At 39.8% G+C, this 25,400-nt stretch overlaps 1 protein-coding gene across 2 annotated transcripts; it reads right to left on the reverse strand.

Annotated features, from left to right (window-relative positions):
• tbrg4 (transforming growth factor beta regulator 4) lies at nucleotides 1-25,400 on the reverse strand. Of its 2 annotated transcripts, XM_041248157.1 has the most exons (11): nucleotides 25,317-25,400; nucleotides 23,828-24,310; nucleotides 23,074-23,397; nucleotides 22,319-22,493; nucleotides 21,935-22,092; nucleotides 21,739-21,849; nucleotides 19,886-20,030; nucleotides 17,085-17,330; nucleotides 16,831-16,942; nucleotides 16,425-16,539; nucleotides 1-942 (listed from the first exon to the last, which is right to left on the reverse strand). In XM_041248157.1, the coding sequence occupies exons 2-11, from the start codon at nucleotides 24,257-24,259 to the stop codon at nucleotides 841-843; spliced, it is 1,920 nt and encodes a 639-aa protein (XP_041104091.1). In that variant the 5' UTR covers nucleotides 24,260-24,310; nucleotides 25,317-25,400; the 3' UTR covers nucleotides 1-840. The 2 variants fall into 2 exon arrangements, with proteins under 2 accessions (XP_041104091.1, XP_041104092.1); XM_041248158.1 differs by lacking the exon at nucleotides 23,074-23,397.

A 25,400-nucleotide genomic window follows, 5' to 3' on the forward strand; every position in this document is an offset into this window, starting at 1 on the left:
AATGCATCGGTAACACACACATCCCTGTCCAAGGATATAAACAGTAATGTAGGTCAACATCACTTAGATCTTCATAGCACAAACAGTAGTATAACATTAAAATAAGATTTATTTAACACATGTTGAAGGATGTAGTTTTTTTTGTAGTCAATGCTACAGAGTAAATTAGTTTCCCTGATCTCCTTTTGGAATCTATTTGCATCCATCATGATGTGTTGCCAAGCAGATGCAGAGCTTGATCTAAGGAAAGAAATTTTCCAAATTCAGGTTTAAACTGTCTTCTCCTTACATTTAACTTGCTATATAAACAGAATATTGTATGGATGTCCATGGCGGGCTGTGGTTACTTCACTCATGAGGGGGACTGTAAAAAAAAACAACCAACCAACCCCTTTGGGGCTCATGTTTCATTCACTCATTCTCATTTGTGGTAAAACTATACAAGTGCATACATTTTTTATTGTGTATTCCCCATGTATACTTCAATAGTTCAGCCAATCAATCAAGCAGTACTGTGAAATTATTATCCATACAGCGTATATGAGATTATCACCTATATCTGTAGCTTCAGGACTTTCCCCTCAAAACAAACAGTCTTCACAATCCTTTATTCCAAGCCTTTCCAGTTGCTAAGGTAACAAAGAAAGCAGGTGGTTGTCTGGGTGACAGAAGAGGATTCTGGAACCTTAACAAGGGAATGCATGGTTACTTGGAAACCTTACAGGAGTGACGCAGTCTATAATTGTGAAACTGGAATATAAAAATACAATTCCTTTCAAGAATGATTGTTTTGTTTTTTTGTTTTTAAATAAGGTTTCACTACACAGGTATTTTTTTTATTTATTTTGCCATGTCCTCAGCTACTGCTTTCCCCATCTTGTCCTTTAGGTACGCCACCTTCTGCGAATCGGATTTCAGCTCCAGCCACTCGTAGTACGGTACCTGCATGCGGACAAGAAGAAAGACAAAACACAATTATTTAAAACATTGCAGCTCATAATTTCACGGAGGGTAAACAGGGAGCGAAGGGTGAGCATTATTCAAGGGATGTTATACTCATGTTATAGTCATGTGCACAATTCACAGGAAAATGTGGAACACTGTAGTGCTGCATTGCAAAAATTCAGACACTTTGTGAGGGTGCATAACTTACCCTTGGTAACTTACTGCATATTCAATAACTAGCTAAATAACCAGCTTTTGTTAAGTGTCAGGCATTGCGAGTTTCTCCAAAAAACAACGTTTGTATAGCACTGTATACAGTATTTATGGAGAGCAGTCTCTTGGAATATGCATTCTAGAGAGATCCTACCTGTATGCTGTGCATGCAATTCTACTGCAGTACCTTTTGAACAAGTGTGTAGGAAATTAAATACTCATACTGGCTAGCCATTGCAAGCAAGCTCGGTTTCAATTAGCATTTCAATTTATTTAGCCAGATTTGAGATGACAGTATTAAAACTACGAGACTAAAATCCATTCACTCTCACAGAAGCTAAAATTAAAAGAAAAATCGCATTATTCAGTTCTTTTCTCACACAGCCAAAAAGGGTTACCAGAAAGCAGTGGCGCAGCTGTGGTCAAATATTATGCGTGCCACATATTGTATGCTAATGGATTAATGTTTCTTTTTTTATTACAATTTTTTGGTCAGTTCAATTCAATTTCTAATCATGACATTACAGACAAGAGCTAACCCCCCCTCCTCCTCTGTTTTTTTTTTTTTTTTTTTTTAAACAGCACTGATGCAAACCATTCAATCAGTAATTCACAGTTCTGATAACCCTAGTGGACTGGGAATTAAAACTTGTTTTGTGTTGAGTATGGTTTACAGAGGCTAAAAGTATAATACAGTATTAAACCGCCTGCACTGCCTTGTGTTGTTTTATTTTTATTCATGCACTGGCCCCCATTAAAATGTAACAGATAGTGAAGTGAACCGGTGGGCATTTCAATCCACATCGTTTTTCCAGGAGAATAGGCTGCTCTCTGCTTCCCCTACTGCTGTTCAGTCCTACAGCACGACCTATTCTAGAAGCCTCTCTCCACGCACTGCGAGGTAAATGGATTGACCTAAATAACAGACCCCGGTTTAATGGAGCACGTCTTTCATTCACCTTCTTATTACAACATTAAGACGCTTTATGGTTTGCTGCAGAGCTTGAGAATTACTGCTGCTCCAGAAGGGAGTATGTCTATGTGAGTTTAAGCTCCTTTTCGGTGAAAAGATCTCTAAACTCAACAGCGTACTGGATTTTAACAGGCAGAGTAAGGCTCCAGCTTTTGTCACCAAAGTTTTGTGTTCTTTTCTGTGCTTAACTGTTTTGGCCATTTTGTTTTTTGCGCTACAGTATACATGCACAAGCAAGTAAGTATTTGTTTTATAAAGGTGGATTTTAACGACACAGCCACTATAATGTATGTTTATACGTTTTCAGTGGCTACAAGTTGAGAGTATCTTTCTAGCACTATTTTCTGTTTCAGGTCTGTAATACATAAAGTTAGGCAGCACCAGAGTCACTTGCGCCCCTCCAATCATACAAGTTCTTACAGTCCGTAAGAATACAAGCAGAACAAATACACAGATGGCAGCAGTGGCAAAATAAATTAGTTAGCAATCAATTGGAACTGTTTTTAAATTAAAAAAAAAATCTCAAGCTCTGTTAACAATGTGCAGGGAAGTTATCAGAGGAGAATTTACTATTTTTTTGTTCTTGTTGGTGAGACTTCCTGATAAAGGAGGTTGTGTTAGGACTGTCAACCAGCTAAAATTATACACAATGCTTGGGAGGTAAACGTGGGCTTGTGTAATGCTGCAAAAGAACATGCAAATCTCAACAGCTTCAATAAACAATAAGGAATTATTATTAACAGATAGAGGACAAGCAAGCAGATACTTCTTGCTCAGCTGTTGTTGCTGAGATAGTATTAGGAATGCTAGGCAGAATATACCAATGGTGCTGGAATGTTGTTACTCCAGCACACTGGGGTGTGGGACCCCCGAACACCCTTGAGATTTACAACAAGAGAGGGACTTTTTTTTTTTAAATTAGCGCCAGGTTAAATATTTTTAAAATGTCTAATGAAATACAAAATTCCTGAAGGGAAAATAAGTAGTAAATAAGTTTGAGAAAGGTTACTGCATAGAACTGAGAGGCAGCCCATTAGTAAAATGTTTACATGAAAAACTGGCTTTTGAAAAAAGATTTTAAAAAATTTAAAATAAACACAGAATACATCTCAGAATAAAAAGTGGCAATGACTGTGATTGGTTTGGATGCACTACTGCATGCCATTAAGAGCTCTGCACTAAAAGCACTCATTTCCTGGCAGCGCCCTAGAACCCTCCATGTGCCTCTGCCTTTGTAGAGATGATGTTGTGCTGCACCAATAAATCACACTGGCCAAAGGGTTTGTGTGCCAGGCAGCATGGTAGCAGAGGATAAACAAAGTATATTAGCAGCATACCAATCTCCCTGGCATGACTGTGAAAATTAAAACACAGTAGAAGTATCACGAAAAACTAGATCTCCAAGACCGACATCAGCTGTATGCACATGGGAAAAGGGGCATGTAATATACACAGGTACGTACAGACAGGCACCTCTGTACAGTACATCTGATATTCTCAATAACTTGTCCTGTGCAGACACTGCTTGGGAGGTAAATGGCTTTTCTAGTGCAGTAAACCTGACACCTTCCCCAAAACCAGAGCATATGAAGTACAACCGCACGCTCCCTCTCACTTCTACATCATCACCACCTAAAAAAAACTGTAGCACTGAAACTGTGCACACTAGCCTATGTGTTTTAAAATGCTGTGCACAGAAAAGGTGCTTTTAAATTTTAAAAGGAGACTGTGGTTTCTCTTTCAGACTCTCTCCCCTGAGTTTCAACACAAGAATATCTCAGATCAGGCTGCCAACAATCTTCTTTAAATTGTTTAATTAGCAAATTAGCTTGCAAGCAGAATCGCATCTCCATAGCTTAATGGACTTGGGACTAATAGCAACTTGCATCAGTCTATATCAGTGGTCCCCAACATGTGGTTGATGTTGCCCGTGGCATATATATTATATTTTTTAAAAGATCTGAATCACTAAAGCACAACCTTCCAGAGAATACAATTTTATTTTGCATGGATGTATAATCCTTGTACCCAAGTGTCCCTTGTAAAGAAACTTTAGAAGCTTGTCAAAAAGCACTAAATAATAGACTAGATACCAACAGCAAAAGTGCTGAACATGATCAACATGACAGTTTTAAAAAACAGCTATTTGACATGTGCTGATAAGAATTACAAACAAAATGAGGGTACAGCAATAGGATCTAAATTAGGAATGCATTTTGCCAGTACATACATGGGGGAAATGGGAAGAACAATCATTTAGCAAATCGGAAAGAGAACCTTTAGAATACATTTGGTTTGGTTTGTAGATGATATTTTCGGCGTTTGGTCACATAGAGAAGAATCTATTTTCCAGTTTCATAAAATGGCAAACGAAATACACAGTAATATTAAGGTGGACCTTCAATGGACAAAAGAAATAGAATCTTTAGATACCGTAGTAAAACTTGGAGAAGGTTCAATTGAGACTGACCTCTTCTGTAAACCTACTGATATGCACCAGTATTTACACATGTCCTCTGCACATCCAATACACACTACAAGGGCAATCCCAAAGGGGCTAGGAATAAGAATACAAAGAATATGCTCTAAAGAAAGTGACTACAAAAACAAAGAAATGTATTAAAAACTAATCTTAAAAAAGAGGATACAAAGAAAGAATGATAGAGGCGGAGTTAAGAAAAGTGGATAAACTTAAAAGAGATGATATTCTAGATTATAAAAAGAGAGAGAAAAGGTCAAATGAGGCCTAATATTTCTAAGAGAGTTTGGTAACACTTGCGGATTCTACATAAATCAAAAAAATTGAAAAAAGTATTTCCCCAGTTGTAGCATTCAAAAGAGAAGCTAATTTAGGTGATATTTTAGTTCACAGTAAACATAAAAAAATAATTGACAGAATAGGTTCTACAAATACTTGCACTAGTACATGTAAAGTGTGTAAATACATGAACAAAAGTAAAAATATTTAAACATAAGAACACATATCCAGGGTTTGACATTAACCATGGCCCGGTGGCCCAGGGCCGGTAGAGAGAGCAGTTTGACCGGTAGTTATGAAGCACCACAGGCCCAACTGGGACGGTTACATTTAACTAGTATAATATATATAGTGCATATGGCTTCCATTTTATGAATCCAGGAAAATGGCCCAGTGTGTCATAAAGCTGAAAATTAATTTACAAACCATTTTTAAAAAACATAACTACGAACTAATCCTAACTTTCCCGCCGCGCGTCATATTTGTTGTACAGTCAGAATCTGAGACTACATACCAAAGTGCTGTGTTGGTACTCGTTCCCACGGCAAATCTTTTACAAACTGGATTTGCTACAACTAAGCAACCAATAAGCCAAAGGAAAGAGCTGAAATCAATAAATCATAAAGAATGTAATTATGAAAAAAAAATGAAGACGAACATTTAGAGTGGAGGCTTCATTATGACAGAGAAAAAAAAGTAACGTTTTGCCTTGTTTGGCGTTTGACTTTTATTTGGGATCCGATGTGTTCTGGTCAAAAATGCCGTTCAGAATCTTTCCAGGACTGGCTGGTATCACTCAGCAAGATTGCCGCTGACTTGGGAGAGGCTACACAAGCGACAACGCTCTATATAGGATTGCTATTATTTTGTATTATGAATATTGTTTTAATAGTGTTTATTATTAAGATTACAGGTGGGAATTTTGAATAGTTTCCTATTTGAATACACAGGGTGCAACCTTTTTGTGTATTCGATTACCCGAACTCTGGTCCCTTACGCTACCAAGAGTAAAAGGCAAATGCGTGTGCACAAGCAGACAGCATAACAGTGTAAGCCAGTAAAGTTTAGCCGGGTTCACAAAGTGTTCAAACAATGTCCAAGACGAGATTTCTTCCCTCTGTACCTTATTTCCTTAGGCACAAGTTTTTTCTTTTGTTTACTGAATTAAAATGCATAACTCAATGAGTAGTAGCAATGTCACAGCGCGTATCTCTTCCAATTAAAGCAACAGTAGCACAATATTGTGCAAACCACCAAATAAGTTTTGCTGTAGTGTATTCAGAATAAAATAACACCTATCATATAGCAACCTAAAAATTCTACATCTGTTTAATTCTAATAAATAATATTTATAAAATAATCTTAGTGTAACTATTGTAACCTGGCCAAAATAGAAAATACATTCCAACATTACAATAGTTTAACATTACTAATTACAACTAGCCATCAAGTACTGACATCAGATGAATCCAAGTCAAGTTACTTTGTTTATTGAATACGTGTAAATAATTCAAAACAAGGCTACCTGGTTGTACTTTTAATGGTAGGTGCAAATGTTGTCGTTACTCCATCCATTCACAGAAAGTCAACAGATGTTTTACATTGAACAGCAGTCCAGAGTTTAAAAAAAAAATAAAAAAATAAAAACTCTTTTCCAACTCCAAGTATCTTGCCTTTTCTTATAGTTACTGTGTTGTTGTGCTTAGCATTTAGTACGTCTTTATATTCATCATAATGTTAAATTACCTTTCTAATTTCAATGTTACCCACGTTTGGATTACTTCTTATAGCACTTGCTATATACACGTTAAATGGCTGAAGTAACATCTATTGAAAGGCTTCGTTTAGCCACTTTCTTTTGAGATGTGGGCTCTCTTTGGTTACCATACACAGTTAGAAACATACTGAAAATAAAAAACATCATGAAAAAACATATAAATACATTGGGCCAGATCAAATTGCATCCGGGCCAGTAAAAACACTAGCTCAGTGGCCTGAGGGGCCAGTAGTTAAAAATCAAAACTTAGAGCCCTAAAAACTAATACCTACTGTAAAAATAGCAATGTTGTTTATGGAACAGCTTGTGAAAAATATTGTGAAATAAAATATGTTGTAGAGACTGGAACTATTAGTGCTGCGACGAACACAAGATTTTCATGTTTGGATATTCGTTTATAATTAAAATATTTGTTTGGATATTTGTGATATAATTATATTGCTCAGAATGCTGGCAGAGAGCACACAGCAGCAGGGCCAAGGGGGCGTGGCCACTGTGTGTGTGCCGTTTTTACAGCAAGATATTGCAACATGTAACACTTTAAAATAAAAAAAAAATTAAAAATCCCAGGAGTAAAGAATACGCTGTGCAGGCCTCACTTTACCCCAGTGAATTAACTACAAAACAAAGAATGCCAAATAACAGTTCAAGTTAAATATTGTTTTGTTTATTCCCAAAATAGTACATGTTCATTTATTTTTTACTTTTTTGCATTCCTTGCTATTGCCCTTTCTTCTCAGTAAACAGTGGCCATTCATAAAGTAATAACATGATGTTTACTGGTGCCTTTTTGTAGCTGAACAAGCAAACGAAAACTGAAATTTAACTTTGTACACTTCAAATAAAACAAAACGTGGAAATGACGTTGTAAATCGAAGGGGAAAAGAACTCACCATTTTGGTTCTCGCTTATTACATTCCACATAACAGAAAGTCACAACAAAAAAAATATATATATATATAAATATATATATATATATATATATATATATATATATATATATATATATATATTACACACATACATACAATATATATAAAAATCACTACACAATGATGTTTGCCTTTTTTCTGTCACCGTTCAAATTCGCTACGTAAAGTCTTACTACAACACGACGGAATGATGTGCAAACAGGGTACTCAAAGACTGAGCGTAGAGAAACTGAGAACCGGAAGTGACTCTCTAGTGATACACACGTCACTATGTGTATTAGACCAAATGAAAAAAAAATTTTTACTTCTAAATAGACACACAGAGCTGCTGTGTTAAATATAAGATATATATATATATATATATATATATAAAGATATATATATATATATATATAATATATATATATGAATATATATAATATATATATTTAATCTCACATAAATCTCACATGACACAGAGCTATTTTTCAATTGCCATTTTTTAAACTGTCCCGCAACTTCTGTTGAGGCAGTAAATACGTGCTATGGGTATTTTTGTCGTTTCTAGTGAATATGAACATCTGATTTTTGTATCCAAATGCATGCCAAAATATATTTGAATATTTGACCCAGCACTATATATATATTGACAGAGCAGGGGGAGTACGTGTGACAGGGCATAGGCCCTGCACACTGAAATGTGTGTTTGTGGCTGTCTATGCACAGCCCCAGGTGGAGGTAACAGTTTAATTGGTTTGTTAAATTGTTTTATTGAAAAGTGTGGAATGTGGCCAGGTGGTAATGGAATTACTGGTTGCCAATTACCCCTGGTCACAACCTATAAAATGAGTGAGAAAGGTACCGGGATAGCTATGCTTTTAGCATATCTTTTTTTTTTTGTCTAAGGGGGAGGGGCACTATATGTGGTAACGTGACTGCCGGTCAAGGCAGACAACGGCAGGAATAGCACTCACCCAGAGACAGTATTGTAAGTTTAGCACTTTCATGCATGTTTATTATTTACATGAAACAAAAAGGCTTAACCCTTTGCAGTCCATTTATTCAGTGTTTGTCAGGCTCATCAGGTCCAACCTATTTTTTCACACGCGCTGTTTATTTTATAAACGCTATTTAAAATATTTTTTTCAAGAGTAAAACAGGTTTAAAAGGCATTGAATCGCAAAGGGACACGCAGTACTATACCTGCAGCCAAGCCCCACCCCTTGTTCGCTGTATTTTTCACTTACCTCTTTACAGACGTGCATACTGATAAATCCTCTCCTGATCATTCATTTTATCACCAAACTCCTCAATAATGCGATCCAAGTCGCATTATTGAGGAGTTTAGTGATAAAACTCCAAAAAGCTCTGCAAATGTCTGTGATATTCTTTGAGCGCCGAATGCAGAAGCAACTACCTCCTTTGTTTATGTCCGTGTTATCTCTGTAATGCATGCTGCTATGATATAAGCCCTTTTTTTCAGTTTCATTCGGCTCCTATCTGTCTCACTCTGTCATTGAAAGGTTTTCTTGGCTTTTCCGGATAAAAAACGACTAGAGACCTGTGTTTTACTTCTTTTTGATGATGTTGGACAGGGTCCGACATTGGATTGGAAAGGGAAAATTGTAATGTCGGACTTGGTCCGACATAGGTCTGCAAAGGGTTAAAGAAAACACAGGAACAAAACAGGTAATGGCAAGTATGTGTGCTTAATTTGCCATAGAAGCGTCAATGTGGCCAAGTGTAAATGACATTTTGCCACACTTCACAACAAGAATGCGAGTGAGCACCCGCCAAATAGTAAGGCAAGCCAAAGTAGCGGAATTGAAGAGTGGCCTCACCTCTCAAAAAGTGCTTTTTAAGAGGCATGCTGGTAAGTCGACAGCAACCACAATTGTATCATTTAAAGTTGTGCATGTACTAGCCAAGAATAAGAAGCCATTTGTGGATGGTGAGGTCATGAAAGAGGCCATGCTTGCAGCTGCTGAAACATTGTTTGAAGATTTAAAAAACAAATCTAAAATAACATCTGCCTTTAAAGACATCCAACTGTCTGGAAACACAGTAACATGGAGATTCAAAGCAGTGGCAAAAGATGTCACCTGCATGTTAAAAATAAAAACATTTGGATTTGTTTATCCTACACATTGATGAATCAACACATGCATTCGACACGGCTCAGCTGAGTATTTTTGTCAGGATGGTTTTTGACGATTGCAGTTTGAAAGAAGACATGCTGGCAGTTGTACCACTGATGGAAAAGCATGCAGCGAAGATATTTTTCAAGCTTTTAAGAACTGCTCACAGGAGACAGATGCCTCTTCAAAAACTCATGTTAATAGCAACTGATGGTGCCCTGCAATGCTATGAAGGAAGAATTATTTTATTGCCGTTTTCAAAAACGACTGACTTCCCTGAATTTCTGAACTATCACTGCATCATCCATCTGCAGTGTTTGTGTGCAAAAGTGATCAATTTTCAGCACGTCACAAATGTGATTTTGAACTCAATCCGAGCCAGGTCACTGAAACACAAGAAGTGCAGTACGGTGACCTCATGCTGCATTCAGAAATACGGTGGCTCAGCAAGGGTACAGTGTTGAAGCGTTTCCAGGAGCCCCTCCCGCTAAATTAGGAACACCAGGAGCTCAAAGATCAACAATGGCTTAGCGATTTTTGCCGTTCCTCACTGATCAGACATCCAAACTGAATGACACGAACCTTGACCTTCAAGGTGGGGGCAAGACTGACACAGATAACTGGATCAATGAATGCATTCAGAGCCAAGTTGGGACTGTGGTAAGCTCAAATCAGGAAGGGAGTCTTTACTCACTTTCAAAGTCTTGACAAGAAACAGGAAGAAAATGTTTCCTTTGACAGGGAGTGTAACGGGGTGAAGGTCCAAGCTTACCCCCATCCACAATCACATTATTCTCTTAGGAACACGGAGGTCTTTAGAATGCTTGAACAGTCACTTGGCAGTGTACGCAGGCGTAAATATTTTTTGTGGCACTGTAACTTCACTCAAATTATGACAACTGATACTCACAAACTAACAAGTTGTAAATACTATGACCGACATTTTCACAGCCAAGATCATGACTGACCTAATAATCCTCTCTCCTAAGGGAAGACACGTCATTTTATAATTCTCAGCCCCACCTACTCCTAAGGAGATTAATTATTTTTAAACATGTACATTAAACATTTACACCTGGAATGATTTTATACAAAAATAAACTTTTATTTGACATTTATACTTTTACAATATGAGAAATATACTCTTTGTGACACAAGATCCCGACCCAATGGAAAACCATCGATGGTTGGGGGGGGGGGGGGGGTAAATAAATAAATAAATAAATAAATAAATAAATAAACGCATTAATGGACCATTTTTTATTAGGCCGGCAAAATGTAAATCTACACTCTTATTCCTTGCCTTTCCTTTGGTTCCTTTAAATAATAATAAAAGAAAAACCTCCCCGCCCATTACGCAGCACGTATGTTTCAGAGTAAGCATGACAAAAAAAAAAACCTAGAGATGAGACTAGAGGTAGGCTGCATTTCAGGATCAGATTTTGCCAGCTAAACTGTTGGTTTAATTTATTTTGAAATAATGCTGTCAGACGTTTGGAAGTTTTTTGTTTTTTTTTAAAAAAATGTAAAAGGTATAATACGCTGTTTGTGGAGTTCTAATGAGCTTCTGTGGCAATACCACCAACCTGCAGGATCATTTAGTAAGACAGCACCCAACAAAACATGACAGCAGCAAGACAAGTAAAAAAAAAAACTAAATGAAGCAACAGCTTTAGTGACAGCTTATTTTGGAAAGAAAGTTGATCCAAAAAGCGTCAGAGCAAAATAAAGAACAGGCCTGATAGTGGATGTTGTCACACAAGATATCAGACCTGTTAGTATAGTAGAGGGAGCTGCGTTTATAAATCTGATTGCAAATCTTGCTCCAGGCTATGATATGCCCTGTCAAAAGACAATCTCCAAATTCATTACTCTGGACCACGAACGAGCAAAAGGAAAAGCTTTTACAGGATTTAAGTCAGGAGTGCAAGCATGACACGAGATGTGTTTTAACAGTCACCTGCCATTACCTTAAGCAAAACTAGGAACTCCAGTCAAAAGTATTATGACATGAAAATTACAGGAGAGACACACAGCTGTGAATTTAGCAGAAGCAATCAATCAATCAGATAAAGTGGCTAAAAAAGTAATAGCTTGTGTTCACGACAATGCGGCCAACGTGTGCAGAGCAATGTCTTTGCTTTCTGCAAGCGAGAGTGCTGTGTTACTTTCTGGTGGCGTGACAAGTATGAGCTGTGCAGGGCACAATATTAATCTCTGCATTTAGAAAAGCTTGGACGACAAGTCCATACGTTGGTGGCAGCAGAAAGGAGACTGGTTGCGCGTTTTAAAAAGAGTGATATTGCAGCAAGTGCTTTAAACAGGAAACAAACAGAAATTCTGAACAGAGAAAAAGCACCACTCAAGTTAATACAGGACGTACAAACAAGGTGGAACAAAGTTTATTATATGTTTGAACGCCTCCTTGAATTAAAATGGCCAGTTATTGATTTGGTTGAAAATTAACCGGACACGCTCTCCCAACCTAGAACCGGAGAATGTGGATGCCATAATATTTTTGAATAAAATCAGAAAATAAGCTCTGGAGAGATCACAGACTTTGTTATATTGGACTTGTAAATAGTTATTCTTGTGTTCCCCATTGGAGTTTTTTTTTTCTTTTTCGAATCCAGTTGTTGTCAACACATCTTAAGGTAAGACAGTAATATATGTAATGTTTTATTAACCTCGCCGATAGTGTGACTAGACATAAATAATTAGAAATGTGTAGTTTTAAGTTCAACTGTAGAAACATTTACTTTTCATGTTTAGATTTGATAAAAATGCATATATCATAATGCATAAATATATCGAGGGCGGCGATATAGCAAGAGACCCATAAAAACAAACATGCTAGTATAGTATAAATCCTCCAAGCAACCTGCTTTTTCTCATTTTTCATATAAAAAACAGCAAACTGTTTTAACTCGTACAGCGGACAGTAATTGTTTCTCATCAACTTCAGTCTCCAATTAATTTCAAGAGTCTTCCTCTCCTTTCTCAAATGCACAAACCCGCTGCATTGAAATTATCCATTCCCAACATAGGGGCTTGTTGCTAGGGAGCTGATGTCACTGCCCTGTGACGTTTGCTAGTGCATTGCTGCCACATGTGAACACCTTGTTGGCTAAAATAAAAACCGTTTCAGCAAGTAGATATTTTATTTGCTTTGTGTTATTGTGCAATACGTGTGTATATGATAACAGTACGATAGTAATGCTTTGTTTTTAATTGTTTTGTATATTTTTGTTTGTGATCTGCTGTACGAAATAAAACTAACTGTAATTGTAAGTGCCTATGTACACTGAGCTAAAATATAAACGCAACATGTAAAGTGTTAGTCCCATGTTTCATGAGCTGAAATAAAAGATCCCAGAAATTTTCCATACACACAGAAAGCTTATTTCTCTCAAATTTTGTGCACAAATTTGTTTACATCCCTGTTAGTAAGCATTTCTCCTTTGCCAAGATAATCCATCCACCTGACAGGTGTGGGAAATCAAGAAGCTGATTAAACAGCATGATCATTACACAGGTGCACCTTGTGCTGGGGATAATAAAAGGCCACTCTAAAATATGCAGTTTTGTCACACAACACAATGTCACAGATGTCTCAAGTTTTGAGGGAGCGTGCAATTAGCATGCTGACTGCAGGAATGTCCACCAGAGCTGTTGCCAGAGAATTTAATGTTCATTTCTCTACCATAAGCCGCCTCCAACGTCATTTTAGAGAATTTGGTAGTATGTCCAACCGGCCTCACAACCGCAGACCACTTGTAACCACGCCAGCCCAGAACCTCCACATCCAGTTTCTTCACCTGCGGGATCGTCTGAGACCAGCCACTCGGACAGCTGATGAAACTGTGGGTTTGCACACGAAGAATTTCAACACAAACTGTCAGAAACCGTCTCAGGGAAGCTCATCTGCGTGCTCGTCATCCTCACGAGGGTCTTGACCTGACTGCAGTTCGGTGTTGTAACCGACTTCAGTGTGCAAATGCTCACCTATGATGGCCACTGACATGCTGGAAAAGTGTGCTCTTCGCAGATGAATCCCGGTTTCAACTGTACAGGACAGATGGCAGACAGCGTGTATGGCGTCGTGTGGGCAAGCAGTTTGCTGATGTTAACGTTGTGAACAAAGTGTTCCATGGTGGAGGTGGGGTTATGGTATGGGCAGGCATAAGCTACGGACAACGAACACAATTGCATTTTATCAGTGGCAATTTGGATGCACAGAGATACCGTGATGAGATCCAGAGGCCCATTGTTGTGCCATTCATCCACCGCCATCACCTCATGTTTCAGCATGACAATGCACGGCCCCATGTTACAAGGATGTGTAGACAATTCCTGGAAGCTGAAAATGTCCCAGTTCTTCCATGGCCTGCATACTCACCAGCCATGTCACCCATTGAGCATGTTTGGGATGCTCTGGATCGACCTGTACAACTGCGTGTTCCAGTTCCCACGAATATCCAGCAACTTCGTACAGCCATTGAAGAGGAGTGGGACAACATTCCACAGGCCACAATCAACAGCTTGATCAACTCTATGCGAAGGAGATGTGTCACGCTGCATGAGGCAAATGGTGGTCAAACAAGATACTGACTGCTTTTCTGATCCATGCCCCTACCTCTTTTTTTAAGATATCTGTGACCAACAAATGCATATCTGTATTCCCAGTCATATGAAATCCATAGATTAGGGCCTAACGAATTTATTTCAGTTGACTGATTTCCTTATATGAACTGTAACTCAGTAAAACCTTTGAAATTGTTGCATGTTGCGTTTATATTTTTGTTCAGTATATATTGCAGCTAAGGCAGTTAGACAGTAAAAATGGGGAACCAACACCAGGACTGATCCAAATCTGCATATAGCAAGGGGGGATATAACGAGGGGTGGGTGTATATGTGCTTATTGTTTACAAAAAACGATGCATCATGTCTTTATGAAAACGATGCATTGATACTAAAAAAAAAAATTTAAAAAAACCTATCGTCCCAACCCTACATGTTTCTTCTCATTTATACGTATTAATATTGTCCTTGTTTACTAAACACGATCCAACCACTATTATATTGTTTACTCGTTATTATTATCATTATGATCTAGTCGCCAACTATTAGCAGTAAATACTGAAAATTAGCATTACCCTTCTCTTGGAAGATTACCGAACCTATGGCTATAACAAAACCCTTGTTCCACATTCAGCTACACCAATTTCATTAAGGGAAGTGCCCTAATCTATATACCGCAATACAGTGTCACATATCAAACATACCTGATCAACACATAATAAACCACGGCTCTATCGCCAGTAGAATAACAATCACAAGAAATGGCAGTTCAATATTACAGTGAGGGTCTCACCCTCACAGGGAGGTGTATGCTGAACACATCAAGAAAAATGCAAACGACTTTGAAAAACGATCCAAGGCCTTTAGAGTCATCGAGCCAATGTCATTTTCCTACAAAATCCAATCCTGGACACTGATACAAGTGAAACTGCAGCCAAGAAGCACTGCAGTGACAAGGCTGCTCTAGAGATGGAAATAATCGCTCTTCAGTGTGGTGAAGCACTGCAGTGACAACGATGCCAAATAATTTGTTATTGAAAGCCTGGTCATCTGACAAGGTATTTTGGACGCTCGCTGAAAAATGGAAGTACCCGTTTCTGAAAGTTTTTCTTCGCATGAGTGTTTGTTTTGGATCGACTTACTTGTGCGAGACTTCGTTTTCTGCCATGAAAATCCTCAAGTCAAGGTATAAGTCACGCTTGACTGATTCTCATCTCAACAACTGCATAAAGCTGGCTGTAACACAGTACAACCCGGACATTGTGAAGCTTGCAGAAGCTATGAAGTGCCAGATATACATACTATTGAACATGTAAACAACAAGAGCTTTATATTTGGATTAAATCTATCTTTTTTTTGTAACAGTTTTTCCTGTTTCAAATATAAAAGTTGCACTTTGTGTTGGAGCAAAAGCTTTGTAAATCTGGCCTATAATCAAGATGTGTTTTCTACAAACACAATTCTAGCTACATTTAGTGTGAGTTATAGCAACTGTTTGATTGTTTTTTTGTTGTTTTTTTTTGTCATATATATTATAAATCCTGCATCTAACATTTTGCAAACTTTTGGAAAACAGGATATTGGTCAATGTAAGCCCTATATTTTGTTTTATACAAATAAATGTTTCTTTAGGCTGACGGAGAGCAATTTTGTTACCTATACTGTGTTTGCCATAAATACATATTTATTCAGGCTGAAGTATGAATAAATATAATTGTTTTACAGAAAAAAAAAGTACTATTGACACGTTTCTCAGTTGTGATTGAGACACATGAATGGCTAAACAGGTATCAATTGAATTCTTAAAGGAGAGTAGAAAAGTCAGGGTAAAACACTGAAAATCATAAGCCCTATCTATATGCAATAAAACACCTGTTTTTATTCATCAGCCAAACAGAGAGACAGACACACCCTGTCTGGACAGCAGTGCAGAACCACGGTTTGTGCTGTATCATCAGACACTCACACCACTAGCTGAGATGCTGCTAAATGGAGAAAGATATCCCTGCCACACCCTCGACAAACAGAAGCAGCAGCTAATTCGATATCTAGCTCCTGAGTGCTCAGTGCCACTGCCTTGACATAAGATTGAAGATACAAACTTGTGTCGTTAAAAATGCACTTACATCCACAGTGAGAAAGCCGGCCAGCCGTAGGTGACGTCTCTGCATCACAAACCTCCCCAGGAGATCCTTGCTTCTGGAGTTGTAATTTGGGAACTCACAGGCCAGGAAGGCTATCCTGCAAACAGGAAGGGGAGAGGGAGGGAGCCGCTTTAGCGGGGCAGGGTGAAGATATGTATTCAGACTAGGGTATCCCTTATAAAAGATTACTACAGCAATTGAAATTATACTGTCTCTCATAAGATACTAAAATCTGAACAGAACCAAAAACAAAACACAAAAACTAATAAATAATTGTTTTAAAATATATATTTTTAATCTTACAACGCTACTGTTCTTTTTGGAGTTCTGTTTTTGAACTGTCACAGTACAGTCAGATCCCACAAAGAGTCTTTCATTGAGTGCTCACCTCTTGGCCCCTGGGGGCAGTGGTGTGGCGCCCCCTGCCTGCGGGAGGTGTGGAGCAGCCAGATCTTTCAATGGGACGGGATTGCTCTCCGAGTTCAAAACCAACTCACCATCTTAAAAGGGAAAAACAGAGCAATTCATTAGGAAGCAGATACGGTTCTTGAAGAGAAAGCTACTTTAACTGATAAATGATTGCATTTCTAGCTATAACCCCTTCAATGTAATTTGCAGCGTTGAGAGATGCTCGGTGCTCACCAATGGTCCAGCCGTACACTGTGCTGAGAGCCGAGTGGTACAAGCCCTGCTGCTCCCCCACCAGCCCCCTCAGCGCCTCCCTCAGTCCGTTCTGCAGTGCCGAAGCCTTCTTCTCCCCGGGGTACATACAGGCCTCCAGAGGCAGGACTGGACCCCTGTACTCAGGGCATTCCAGCATCGCTGTGGTGTTTATGTGGAGCAGCTTCAGCATGTAGTTCTCATCCCGTGACGAGGAGCCACCTGAGCCTGCAACAAGCAAGTACAAACAAACATCAGTGATGCTAGGAACTTAGTCTTGAGCATTTATTGTACTGCAGGGATGGAAATAAGTTTTACTAAGCTTGATTAGCCATAGTGTAAAGGTAACAAGCTCAAGTGTGGCTTACTAAAACTAAAACCAAGAATGGATCAAACTTCTACACAATGGGAGTCTTATATCTTACTATCAGCGATAATCGTGTTTCAGCAGTCATCTAAAATTAAAAAAGGAGCAGCGCCACTTTTATCAAAATGTGTTGTTTCTTTCTTTTCCTGTTGACAACCATTAGTCCATAAACAGATTCTGGGAAGAGGGTGGCAAGTGTCACTTAACCAAACTGGATATAACCAAATCTGTTTGCCTGTAATTTACATTACCACAGAGTATGTACCCCAGTACCTGATATATATTACCCATATATATATTAAAATGTGTGTTGGCAGTGGTTTTATAGAATATGCAATCTTTCAGTCTGCAGTTGCTAAGTAATCAAGTGTGCCATCTTCATAACAAATTCTCAGGCTTTTTGGAAACTGATAATATGCTGCCCCCTACAGGCTAAATAGCACACTGCACTCAGTTGGGGTTTTAGATGATACAACAACGAGGGTGTTTTATTTAAAAGTTTTACCCAATAATAAACTAGAACAATGAAATTAGAAACTTGGACACTTAAACATAATTAAGAAATTAAGAAAAATACACCATGTAAATATGAAAACGCATCTACAGTAGGTGCTGAAAATGTTCACCAATGGCATTTATACAGCTGACATTGTTGAATCCAGTTTAAGTACACAGCTCACAGTTGCTGCTGAGGCTTTGCACAGAACCAGTCTCCCTCCATTTCTGCACTAACTTATGAATGGTCGGTTGTGATGGTGGCTCCCCATATTCCTCAACAGGACTGTGGCAGGGCAGAAGCCCTGCTGCTGTAAACAGTGTGTGCAGGAATGTATGGCAGGCAAGAATGGGGTTAAATCTGCCCAGCCTGAGATTAGGGTTTGTGATTAGTATTGTTTTGCTTTCCCTGACTCTAAATCTCAACGCTGGCGCTATCCTTTCACAAGGATATTTTTCTTTAAATAATTCTCTGCACATTTTGTATGATTTTCAACCAAAAAATCACTAATGTTTAATACCACACCTATTCACTTTAACAAAAAAAAAAACATTCCTTGAATAAAACCTGTATTACAGCTCCCATATGGCAGCCAAGGTCACAACTAACACATGACTACTGGTAGATTCCCCTCTGTTCAAACACATCTTGAAATGGAAAAGGCACTCGAATATTCTAATTTTATTATTCTAATTTGTTACTGGATAAACTTTTCAATAAAACACCCTTGGCCCGATCTTCGAAAGGTTTGCACACCGCGCAGAGGGATATGCACGTTGCAAATGGCCGTTGTGCCGAAATTGTGCCAAGTTGCCATATTCAAAACGTCCTTATATAAAAAAATCATTCAGAAAAAAAAGGCAGTATCCAAAGCTGGTCTTTAAAGAAACCTATATAGTATTTCCTTGTGATACAATACTGTCCGTATTCAATATAACGGTGGCGTTATCAGTTCATTAATTTGAAAACTCGGCGCCTAGCTATGGAGCCAGTTGTGTATTTGAATGGTTGTATGTATGTGTGCAGGATATATTGTGTGGTCTAGTCTGCTGTCATATCGGTACATACTGTGGCAACACCAATGATAGCAGCTTGTCGCATTACTAATGGTGACTGTCCATCATTCTGCATTCTCGCTTGGCTGTTGTGTGCAGTTGCTATATTGGTAGTGAATGCGCAGACAGTTTTGCGAGGCACAAACAGATTTGCGAATTGATCAGAAAACTGCTATATTCCAATGTCTCGCAACTGCTTTGTGCCGTTTTGAAATCTCTCATTTTGTGCCAAAGCACTATGTTTTTGCAAGGCACAAATTTAGCGTGTGGATTGCGCAAAGATCGATCTGTGTATAATAAATGACTACTGGCTTCACACCAGACTGAATTTACATTAGAGTAACATTGTTCTGTGACACCAGTCAACCATGTAACTGACTTTATAACAAGCACTAGGAATTGTATAATGGGAAAGTTTGAAGAGAATTGCGCAAGCTAAATTCCTCAACTTTAAACTCTACTGTAGAAATAATTACAATTTATACCACTTATCTTGTCTATAAAACTGACAAATAAACATGTGACCTGAAAAAAAAAAAACAGTTTCAAACTAGACAATTAAAAGACCTGAACGTTTCTCAAACTGTTTCTTTTTGCCTGTGGGAACAAAGCATAAGCATATCAGAATTCCATACCAGATCTTTAAAAATGACAGAACATGCTTTCAATTAGATAACACACATGCCCCAAATCACCCTATCGGGGCCCTTGAAAAAGTTTACCACTGTAAATGTGCACAGTAATTTTGCAGTTTTGCATTTTACAAAGTTTACCATGGTTTGCTTGGTATGTTTTTAATATGCATGCCTCTCTGTGCTTTACAAAGCTTTCACTGTGCTTTACTACACTAAGGGTTCTCACACACCTGTCAGCTTCTTGTAGAAGTCTGGCTCCAGCACGCTCTGCAAGTAGGAGGGCCTGGCCTGCTGCAGGACACACAGGGACCACACCACGTCTGTCTGCATGTAGGGGTCCAGCTGCCCCAGAGCACTGTCCAGCTTCTCATGGACCTGCAGGGCAACAGAGGAGCAGTGGTCACCCCATGTCAGTGCAGTGTTCCCCCAGCCTTTCAGCACTGAGCATCCCTTATGCCAGGGTACCGTAATGTTCAAAATCTTCAGGACACAGATTCCAATCCTTCCAGAAATATAAAGAGCCTCCTACCCCTCCCCTACCCCTCCCCTCCCCTCCCCCCCTCCCCTACCCCTCCCCTGGGGAGGGGGGGGGCGCAATGCGCAATGATTTAAAAAAAATCAATTTACTTGCTGTAACTTGAGATGACAAGAATGGAACTATCATGGCTATTTAACCCCAAAAAATTATTATACATTTATAATTAAAGTGTATAGGCTAGGTTTAGAATTTCCTTTTCAACTTGAATTTGATAAGAGTATCGATTAGGTGTGCAAAAAACAACTAACTGAAAAACTGTGCGGTTTATAGATTTGAAACTTGTTATGATTACACAAAAAACATAATTCTTTTAAATGTAAGTGACTCTGCCAGTAAGCACTTTTTCTATTGCCCCTTACTCTATTACTACGGCATGTTTTGTTTTGACGCATTACTCTGAATGCTAACAACCTCTATCTTTTGTCAGGGGAGGAATCTAATATGATCTCAAACAAAGTGCTAGTAACATTATTTATAAGTTTGAAATGGAGGGTACGAACAGGAGTCTAAGGCCCTGTCCCCACTACATAGCCGATCTCAAGAACCATACTCAAAAACATTTCAATTAATCCAGCTCAAAGTCCACACTAAAGTACCGTTTCATGTTTAGTCAGGCTTAATGCGTACAAACACTATTAATATAGTCCAGTTCCTAGCAGCTTAAAACATTGTATTTATCACCGAGCACCTAAATATTATTGCTGGAATGGCTGTATAGAATGCAGTATGTAACGTATTTAATTAAATATGTACATACACCCGCCATCTTAATAGGGTTATGAATCTGGGTCAACATCCCTTAATGTGCTGAAAAGAAATGTGTTTAATAGAAAAAGGTTAGTGTTTAACCACTGTATGATTAGCAAGCTCATCCCGTCTAATTTGGTTTTTTTTGCAGTAATCAGACTTCACCTTTTGGTACTCAGAGGTGGCATTTTAATTATAAAAATGAAATTTACCAAAATATAAAAACAGTTACGACAAATATATTCTCACAACTTCCAATACTGTATTCTAGAATTAAGTTCTCACAGTGTTTGCAAGTACACAGCAAGTGTTTAAAAAAAACAAACAAAAAAAAACCACACACACCATTAGATAATCTCAGCTCTGTTAACTATGGAGATAAGCAGCACTTGTATTAGGTCTCTGTGCTTTACGTTATCTTATTTATTTAAATACACCACCTACACCCAATTTCAAATTATTTACTGCGACCGTCTTACATCTCCATGGCAGAATGGAGCCAGGTAAAGCATTTTTTCTATAGATCAATGGTGTGTACAGTGATTTCATTTTACAACATACCAAGTATGAATTCAATCAAAAGGCAAGGTAAACAGTAAACTGTGGGCATGTGTCTTGTTGTATACTAAGCTTTAACCAAATTGTCAAGCAGTTTTACATGGAGAGCAGAGGTCTTGCAGTAGATGTACAAAATGTCACAGTCCTATTCTTAAGCAGTATTGTTACAGTACAGAAAGGCAGCCCTTAGCTTCCTGTGAAAAGAGTGGCGTTGCTGTAGCCCCATTCTCAAGCCCCTACCTTGCTGTAGAAGGCATCCCCCTTGATGGGCTGGTAGTTGAGGCGAGCGAAGGCAAGGATCAGGTTGCACAGCTGGGGGGTGCTGTATTTCTCACTGTGCACCAGGACATGCTGTCAGAGAGAGTGAGAGTGAGTGAGAGAGAGTGTAAGTCAGGAGAGGGGCAACAGAATGAACCAGCACACCCCAGATCCTCACCTGGGCGAAAGCTTCGAAAAGTGGCAGGTTAAGCCATTTGAGGTAGGCGAAGGACTTGGCGCAGCGTGTGATGTCGCTGGCACCCAGCTCGGGCACGCGGGGGAGCAGGTCAGTGGCAATGCGTTGGAACACCTGAGTCTGGTGGAAATTCAGCTTGCCTGGGGACATAGAAAGAGAGCGAATGAGAGAGAGAGAGAGGGAGAGAGAAAGCGACAGCAGCATTAAATAATAGTCTGACAACCAACTTAATTAAACTAAGGGTTTGCAATCCCAGGATTTAGGAATTTAAAATTTATTCATTATAATACATAAAACAGCAGCCATTTATTTCACATAAACTATAGAAAAGTCAAAGATTCCCTGTCCTCCCATGTGATGACTCACCGTATGCGAAGGCGAGGTCGACGAGCAGCCCGCTCCGCAGTTCTATCCCGTGCTTCTGCACCAGGTGGTAGGACAGCGCCCGCAGCAGGGGCACTGAGCGCCGGTTCTGAGCAGCCAGGGCCAGGGCCACCCGCCGTGTATCCTCCGGAGAGAACCGCTCCGCCAGCTCCAGAGCCTGGAGAGGGGGAGAGAGGAGAGAGAGAAAGAGAAGGGACAGTGAGAGCAAGAGAGGGCAGCAGTGTGTGAACAGAGAGAGGAGAAAGAAAGGGAGACAGGTTCAGTTTGTGAGCAGGGAGAAAGAGGGTTAGCAGAAAGAGGGAGGTAGAGAAGAGAAAGATGGAGATGGTCAATGGGCGAGCAGAAAGCGGGGATCTGACAGAGAAAAAAGTGTAGTCAACAACAGGAGAAGAGTTTGGATTTCTAAGAACTACAGTAATTTTTTCAGTGAATATCGCTATATTGCTCCTGTTTTCACTGTATGCTCAAGTGAAAGCAGAAAGGATAAGCAAGTTAACATGGAACAACAATAACTATCAGCTGTAGTTTTGTTTGACACATTAAGTGAATAAATTAAGAGAAGTGTTCCTGCTCCTCTCCTCTTCCCTCATCTATCCTCTACCTCTATTTGTTACATCCTCCTCTTTCCCCTCTCTACCTCATTCTACCTCCTTCCTCCCTAATATCACACTCCTTCCCCTCTCCCATTCCTTAACTTGTCCTACCCCTCCTACTTTCCCTTCCCTCTGTGTCATTACCTTGTCTTCCAGACGGTCCATGAGTGCCCCAGACAGGTGCCCCAACTTGCCCATGAGCAGAGCCACGTTGCGGGGCTCGCTGATCTCAGTCCAGCGCAGCTCCAGCTGCTTCACCACGTCGCTCAGCAGCACCCTCTGCTGCTCATCACAGGCCTGGCTGGTACAGGAGTCTGCCAGCGAGACCAGGTGCCTGTAGCTGAGCCGCCGCAGCCGCCAATGAGCCTCATTCTGGACAGAGCGCAGGGCTGGCTCCCCTGAGGACACCCCCAGTTGGGACAGGCTCCTCAGCAGAGTAACCAGAGTGCCGTTCCACACCAAGGAGATCTGACAGAGCGGCAGGCAGCAGAACAACAGAGTCAACTGCCCGCAGAGCTTACAATCTCATCAGCCAACAGTGTTTACTGGTAAATGTATTCACCACAAGGGGAACTAACAGAGCACCCAAGATGTGTGTCTTCAGCTTTGAAAGAGCCTCTAGTCTTCTGGCTATCCCACCACACCCCTTTTTAATAAATAGGTTACATAAAACAGCAGCAATTACATTCTAAATATGTACTGTGTTATTTTCTTTATAATTAAATAATTATTTATAAGAAGTTAATATGTAGTTGCCCGAGTCTTGTAGTAAAAGACTGACACTCTGAGTTTCACTTTACAGTCCTCTTGCCTATCCAAAATGAAGACATAAGTAAAACCATACTAGACAGGGTCAGCTGTACAACTATACAGGACAGTAGAAAAAAATCCCATGTACCTGTGTGTCGACAGTCCGCAGCAGCTGCTGGAACCTACAGTCCTGAAGTATCTCCGCAGTGTTGGTCTTGCTCTCAGGGGTGATGGAGAGACGGGCGAGCTGTATCAGGACTGTGGCGGCCTGGTTCCCGGTGCCCCCCCTCTCCGCCCACACCTGCAGCAGCTCCTCAACACTGCCAGCCCCATCAATCAGATCGTCTAGCTCTGTGCGCTCGGGCTGCCGCAGGAACACATCCTCCTGGGCTTTGGCCTGGGCCTGTCTCCGCCCCTCACTACGTGCCCCGCCGGTGGAAGTGTGCAGCCGCAGCGTCAAGGCAGCCAGAGGAGGGGCAGAAGTAGTAAGGGGGAGCTTGCAGGCGGCAGGGAGGGCAGACACCCCTGGGGAGTGGGACCCCAGGAGACGAATGCAGCGTATCAACAATCGAGTGGACATGAGTATTCAAACTACTGCTTTCTAAAACAATGCCTCCTCATCTCACTGTACCTAGCAGGGGAGAGAGGGAGAGTTACTAGGAAATAGGAAAATACCTCAAATAGCTGTGCAATTTTAGCAGTACAAAACCTAATGCTAGTAGACTTTTTTTATTACCAATACAACCTCTACCGCCATTTAGAAACATTCCAAAAGACTACTGCCAGTAGTATACCATATGGGCTGCAAGAAAATGTACATTTACATTTTATCAGTTTAAGAATTTGTTTTGTGCAGCAACTGGCAGCAGAGGAATTAGCCGCCTTAGTGGCAGTAACAATCTTACTGGGACAATAACATCTGTCTTTTTTAATGACAAGACACAAGACCTGTACCAGCACAATCATCAGACACATCTTTTACTAAAGTGTGAACTTTTCCAACTAGTTTGATCCTTGTGATATCACACCCAACCTCTGCCACTTTGAATGTAATGCCCCGAGTGTAAATTAACGGTTCTTTACACTGCAGCACGGTCCAGTTAAAGGTGTAATAACAGTGTTCTTACTCCTCAATTAATTGTACTAGTTTTTGTTTTCCACATTTCATTTGTACTTGACCCAGGCGAATAATTATCGTGCCACACTACAAATCAATTCCCTCTGTGTTACACTAGGGAAGGAGGTAAAAGCACACACACACACACACACACACTAGGCAGTCTATGTTGTCGTAAAAGTTGTGAAACAGTGCGAAGACACAACATTGGCACGTCACTATGTTCTAAACACAATCACAACTTTCATTTTTACAACTTACACATTCCATCTTTTTGGTGCTCTTGATAACCGTGCTTAAACATTAAACACCTAAGCATTAAATTTGACTTTGCTTCCTGACTAAAATGATCAGCACTGACCTTGCCAGCAATAAGCGGTGTACATATCACAACCAAGCTAATAGATAAAAGCGGCTGTACTACAACAGAACGGTCTCTTTAGTCACCAATGCTGTAGTGCTGTGTGTAGTATTCTGGAACGTGTTTTACGTTTTATTAATTAACAGAACCAGTACGTACCTTTTCACACTGTGAAAGATAGATAGACGACACCCATATTGGACCACAGTGTTAGTGTCGCGGATTGATGACATCTTGCGTGAA

The sequence above is a fragment of the Polyodon spathula genome, chromosome 4, assembly GCF_017654505.1.
Source record: "Polyodon spathula isolate WHYD16114869_AA chromosome 4, ASM1765450v1, whole genome shotgun sequence".
NCBI lineage: Eukaryota > Metazoa > Chordata > Actinopteri > Acipenseriformes > Polyodontidae > Polyodon > Polyodon spathula.